Source organism: Toxorhynchites rutilus, chromosome 2, assembly GCF_029784135.1.
Source record: "Toxorhynchites rutilus septentrionalis strain SRP chromosome 2, ASM2978413v1, whole genome shotgun sequence".
Lineage (NCBI taxonomy): Eukaryota > Metazoa > Arthropoda > Insecta > Diptera > Culicidae > Toxorhynchites > Toxorhynchites rutilus.
The window spans coordinates 65,074,418-65,081,296 of record NC_073745.1 but is presented as its reverse complement, the minus strand read 5'-3'; the positions used below and the strand labels follow the sequence as shown (position 1 = coordinate 65,081,296).

Genomic DNA, 6,879 nt, shown 5'->3' with positions numbered 1-6,879 from the left:
TGCATATACTTTGATTTATAAAAATGTTGAACGCAACGCAACGGCTTTCGTTGGAGGCAGTTTTTAAGCGAAATCTTGAGCGATTTAAAGAGCTTAAACTATTTTTTTCGTTCCAAGTTAAGTATGACCATAATCAATCCGCCAATTTGACGAACAATTTTGCGAAAATTATAATGAGACAAGAATGTTATTGCTGATCATGTTGGGAAATTAGTTAAATGGCAGCTAACACAAAGAAAGTATACTCCCATTCATGAAATAATGGGCCCTATTATAGAAATCGAATCGAGAATTCGATACAATCACTATCACTATCACACCGAGTAAAATCTGGAATTATATAAATCGAGAAAAACAGTTCGGTTCGTACTCTTGCTCGAATATCAGCGGTGGTGCTGAAATATTTTGAAACGAGTTTGAAATGTTTCATAAAGCACTAAATCTTTTTTGAGACATCTGTTATGGAAATTATGTGTTAATGTGTTAATGTGTTAATTTGGTTATGTTATGTCGTAGAAAACTGATATTACCTCAACGAATAAAGCTTAATGGGCGTAAGGAATGCATGCATGTGTAATAAAAACGACAGCATGAAACAATTTGCTTGATTTACAAAAATATAATTATTAGAAAATGAACTATTTCATGTATTTTCACAACTGCAATCTATGGAATTCCGTAAGGAGTCACGCAGGAATTCCACTTTTTTTCTAGTAAAACAATTTCTTTGCATGTAATTCTCTTCTAGCGTCGATTTCTTGCATTAGCGGCGTAAATACCATTGTTGTATTGGGGCCCCCACCTGCGGTCCTAAATTATCGCTTGTTGTGTGCTAGTGTTGTCAATCGCCCATGTTAATCCATATCTGTAATTTAAAAAAAAACATTATTGTTTTGCAAGACATTTCAGCTTTAGCATATGGCAGGTAGTATAGCAATAAAACAAAAATTGCTGACAAAAGTAACACGTACTAATGTACACTAGCAGGAATAAGCCATTTTTAGGTAGGATATTCGGTTGAAAATAATTCAAAGAATATGATAAAATTTATTTATGAAAGTTTTATGTATCGTAGAAGAAACACTTACTTTCTGCCATTCTGAACCAAGACGAATTGGTGTTCTCAGTGCATTAAGCTCCTCACTGAATGCCTCCCATTTTTCCTTAACCGGAATTCTGTTTGAACTGCCTCCACAAAAGCCTCGAGCAATGTCTACATTCGCTTTCGTCTCAAAAACTGATAGTGATTTGTTTTCTTCTTCTGTCCACTCATTTTCAGTCAGTGAAATATCACTGGAAGTAAGTTCTGCATTGTAAATTTAAACATGATGAGTATAAATGATTCTGTATTGAACACTTACTTTGTAAAGACTATTCTGGCAGAACCGTAAAACAAATACTGATCAAAACAAACGAATGAATTAAAACATACAACAAAAACAACCATCAAACCAAAACAAAATGCTCGAAAAATTATGACAGTTGTACCGAGAGCATTCACTCGGTCGATGCTATCGACTTTATCGGTATTTATAATAGCAAAATGGGGCTAACGAGCAAAACTCTTGTCGACTCGTTTGCTATAATAGAGCCCAATATTTCAATCAGCATGCCCGGTAGACAGCCACAGAATAAAACTTCAAATCATTTTTGATATTTTCAGAATGGATGCGCTGCTTTGAAAATGAACACGGACTAACCCGATCCTCATGTTTTCTTCGAATTCTGATGATATTTTTCATTCAATAACTACTGTTTTGTTTGTGTTTTTTTTTAATTTTAAATTTGAATGAATGTATTTTGCGAGAGTAAGTTATTTCTGAAGCTCATTTTGTCCTTAAATATTTCTGATATATGTTAGAACATTTTTTTAAATCTTAAGAGGGTTTTTACAAGATTTGATGCCTATACAAATGTATAAGGAAATCATCGTTCTTTAAGTAACCCACTATGCGAAAATTACAGGAAATAGAATGCAAAGAAAAGTAAAAAAACGAAAATGTAGTTCTAAATTTTCTATTTGAGCAAGTGTCTAGCTATCAAAATTGCCATTCATTGCGATAAACCTATTCTGAAATTCTACGCAAAGTTGTACCAGGTTACTTTTTGACAATTTTCACGTTTATTCATAAAATCATGTTTTTATGCATAATCATCCGAATAACACAAAAGAACTTATTGCTTGAATATTATTGTTGATCATGTAGGGTAACTTATGTTTGGAGAGCTATGTGCAACGATGTGAAAGATTTTGAAAACTTTCTGAAGAAGTCTGAGGATTTTTGCATTGGTATCGATGCGGAAGAAGCTGAAAAAGGATTGGATGCAGCTGGGGAGTTGACCTTCAAATCGATTTGTCGTGCGGCCTTGATAACCCTCAAAATTTCGTCAATTCGTTGAAGCAGATAATATAAAAGGCTTGGATAATGAATTCAGGCTACTGAAGTCGAATCTTATTGGGCAAAAATTGAGTGACTCAGATGTAACTTGGTTAGAATTTTTTGTATCCAAGCTAAGGTCGTTTGTAAGACATTTTGAAGGCAAAACCATGCATAAACATCATACAATTCAGAGGAGAAAAACTTCTCTATGATCTATTTTGCTGTAATGACACGACTTAAACAACCCATAAATGAGAAAAATAAGTTTTCACTTCAAACTTATTTTTCTCATTTAATCCTTTATTTTCATTTTTTTCCCTGAATTTTTCGATACAGATTTTTTATACAGATTTCTTGGCTAAAAATACAGATATACAGATTTTTTCAGAAAATTTTACAGAATTAAATGTGGCAACCCTGCATACGACCAAGATCCTACCGGGGTTGGTTGCATCTTCACTATGCTTACTCGTACCACAGCCGGCACCACGGGGTGGTAGGGATAGGAGTTACCTGACAGGAAGGTAAGGACCCCGAATGGGACCTATTTTATGCCTGCAGGTACGCGAAGTACCAATGGTACGCTTAGTCCAGACTTTTACCAACCTATATGTGCAATGTTTCAATAAAATCGAAGAGGGTCACGGCAAAATGTACTGTTTTTCTGCTGATTACGCGTGTTGCTCATTGTTGTCTTCTCATTGAGTCCCTCGACATCGAGAATAAATATATAGTTCAGAACAATCCAGCAATTCTCTAAAGATATGAAACATTTCGAGCATAACAAACCATATATATTTTTATTTTCTTATTTTCTAGCTGTCAGTCTCAGTCAGTCAGCTCTTTCCTATCCAAAAGTTCAATGTCGACCTCAAAGGATAATACGAAATTATTGCCATAGTACCAAATACCTGTAACTGCATTTTTAACACATAACAGGAATTACCTAAATGCTAAAAAATTATCAGAGTTTATTGGTTCTTACGCAACGTTTATCACAGTTCAATTCTTTCGTTAACACACGTTCCTTTCGTGATCTGTTGAGAAAAGAGGCAACAGAAAGCACAAAAACTCTGATAATAGCCAGCCAAAGATATTCATACGGTTCACGGAATGCTACTACTAATTGGTATCCACTTCCACGAACCTCCGCTATTCGCTGATCATTATCATTATTCAAACAAGTGCAATTAGCAGCAATGCGCTTTTGAGTGCGCAGTTTTTTGCAGATGCTGTTTCCTAAAAATTAAGTATCGCTCCCGCTCTGAGCGAGTAGTTAGTCTATATAGTTCTGTTAGAGCTCTAGATAAATAAATCAAGCTGACGATATTCACCCGCACTTCGACGCCACGTCTGCCATCGACGGGTTGGCATCATTTTTGTCATATGACGAAATGATTCATATCATTTATCATGATTAGCAGTCGTCTTGCGTCGACAATTTTGAATTAGAAAATGCTCTCCTATTGACTTGACATGACTATTCGTTCCGTTTTTTACCTAGCGCTGGAACGTGTGACTCAACAATACAGTTAGGATCATTTCTCTTTTTATCTTACGTTGAATATCTAGCAACACAAACACGGCACGCTGACGCGCTCAGGATCAAAGCGGCATCAGCCAAATTGTGCAGGCCAGCAGTATCGATAAGTGAAACAAACTGGTATTTTCTGAACATATACTTAAATTACCGTAAAATGGGACGAGTCACGAGTAGGGATTGCATTACCGTGCCCAAATTTTAAAAACTATGGATGGGTTATACCTATGATATAACCGCAAGGTTGACGTAGGACTGCCGTTGGCTTAGTAATCATTTGTGTTTTTTTCAATTAGCAATAATCGCACCTCGGATGTTCTTCATTGGATACGATATCGCTGCTGCGCAGAGCTATCTTTTGTATGTATTGATTAAACTAGTGAATGAATGAAACAATTTACCAATTCAATTGCAAACAAATCCCAATTTGGATCAATTCATGCATTATGGTAGTGGTTATCGCAGCAAATAGTTATCGACGTTTTGCCATCATCAAACGGTCTGCGTAGAAGTTGTACCCGCTTTTGTAGACCGTGTTGGCAAAACGAATTTCGGAGTGTAGAAATGCATGGGATTATAAAAGTACTACCAAGATCTGCAATGCCGATTTTCCCAACGTATTGGTTTCGGAATCTGTGTTGGGGAAACACATTCCGGTTTGCAAAAATGCAAGCGAGTACAAAAGTACTTGCAGCTTGCATCTCATTTGCAATGCAAATTTCCCTTGTTCCATGGTTTTCAAATCCGTGTTTGAGATATATTCCGATTTGCAGAAACGCAAACAAGTGAAAAGTACCATGCCAATTTTCCTAGGCTCCATGGTTTTAAAGTCTGTGTTAGGGAAACATTCCTATTTGCAAAAACGCAAACGAGAGCAAAAATACTCGTTGATTGCATATAATTTGCAATGTCTGTTTCCCCAGGGCTCCATGGTTTTGAAGTCTGTGTTAGGGAAATATTCCGATTTGCAAAGACACAAACGATTACAAAAGTTCCCGCTGCTTGCATCTAATTTGCAATGCTAGTTTCCCCAGGCTCCATGGTTTAGAAATCTGTGTTAGGGAAACATCCATTCATTCCAGCGATGGTACCTCAATCGTTGCTGTGAGGATACGTATTGAAAACTCGATTTACTAATTCAATTCTTTTATTTCGAATCACTCCTTTAACTGAACTTCTCACTGTTTTAATGCTTCACCATCTCTCTGACATATCTCGCCTCCCGTCATCGATGCCCCTTCTTCTGGATCATGGTTGCTCTATCCAAGTTGTCTCATACCTGAAATGAGAGACCCTACATCCCTGCTCTTCCTTAAAATAAAAACAACGAAACAAAATAATAATTTACGTTCTTAATATGTCACGAACTCCCTTAGTCGAGTGGATTCCATTCGAGTTCTTTTCGGCACCGGATCCTCATGATGAAGAATCCTTGATTGTCCTGGTTTAGGATCCACCATTTCAAGTGAGTCTTGTTGACAACTTGGGTCAATCGCATCCTTATTCAACTGGCTTTCCTGAATTGGTGGCGTTGGAAGTTGTTTCAGATGAGCAGCACTTCTTCGGAATTCCTTCCCAGTTAATGATGATCTTATAGTGACATCTGTTCCATGTTTTCCGATCACACTAAATTCTTCGGGTGAAAAATTTGACTGTAATTTGTGGTTCTTTCTTATTCGCTTTGCTACAACTTTATCTCCCACTTCTATAGTACTAGGCTTCGCTTTGCGTCTCTTATCAGCGTATACTCTTCCCTTCTCCTTCTCAATTTTGTCCTTCTCCCTCATTTCCTCATCGTCATATATGTTGATAGGGACACTTGGTAACTTCGTTCGCATTTTACGACCAAACATTAATTCTGCAGGCGCTTTTCCAGTGGTTGAATGATTTGAAGAGTGATACACTAACAAATACTGTCGCAGATCTTTCCGCCAATCTTTTCCAAGTTCCTGTGCTATACGCAATCGCTTCAAAATTGACCGGTTCTGCCGTTCAACTTCTCCGTTCATTTGTGGCCAATATGGTATAGTCGTCTCTAGATGTATACCATATTCATCACAAAATGCTTGAAACTCGTCTGAAGAAAACTGAGGACCGTTATCCGCACGTATTGATTCTGGAACTCCATACCGTGAGAAAATTATTAATAGTTCTTTAATAGTTGACGCTGATGTGATAAAATTCATTTCAATAACTTCCATAAATCTGCTGTAGTAGTCGATACACACTAGCAAATTTTCGCCATCCGGCAATGGACCTAAGAAATCTATCGCAATTTGCTTCCACGGCCGAGATGGAAGTGTTTTTCTGATCATTGGCTCGGGTTGATTGGGGGCAGAGACCAAGACACACCCACGGCATGCCTTCACATATCTTTCGACATCCTGGTCCATCTTTGGCCACCACGAGTTAGTACGTAAATGGCTTTTCATAATCCGTCTACCCGGATGCCCTTCATGTGCAATCTGTAAAACCCGTTGTCGAAGACTTTGTGGAATAACAATTCGGTCTACTCTCAGTAAAACATCATCTAGCCGGCAAAGCTCTGTGGATATCATTTTGAATGGTAAAGGAATATCTCCCTCTCCCCCGGAGTCTAATGCCTCAATAACTTGTTGTATTTCAGGGTCATCTCTACTAGCGCGTACAATTTCTTGCCACTTCAAAGCCATTGTTGCTGCAGAAGAAGATACTATTTCTCTCACCATCAGCTCTTCCGATTCATCGAATGGTTGAGGAAGAAGTGTGGAAAGCCGAGACAGGACATCCGCTATGTTAGATTGTCCTGAAATATGAACAATCCGGTACTGAAAACTCTGTAGCCTCAGTACCCATCGCTCAATACGAGCACATGGCCGAGATGTCGGAGCAAATAAGTAAGTCAATGCTTTGCAGTCTGTCAAGAGGTTAAATTTTCGACCGATCAAATATACCTGGAACTTCTCAACGCTCCAGACT

The 6,879-nt window shown here is 37.8% G+C and overlaps 1 protein-coding gene and 1 pseudogene across 1 annotated transcript; both read right to left on the bottom strand.

Moving 5' to 3' along the window:
* Positions 1 to 4,193: 4,193 nt before the first annotated feature.
* LOC129772303 (U4 spliceosomal RNA) lies at positions 4,194 to 4,274 on the bottom strand (annotated as a pseudogene).
* Positions 4,275 to 5,273: 999 nt separating this feature from the next.
* Positions 5,274 to 6,593, bottom strand: LOC129765800 (uncharacterized protein K02A2.6-like). Its single transcript, XM_055766230.1, has one exon. It carries the CDS (start codon positions 6,591 to 6,593, stop codon positions 5,274 to 5,276), a length of 1,320 nt encoding a protein of 439 aa, XP_055622205.1.
* Positions 6,594 to 6,879: the final 286 nt, after the last annotated feature.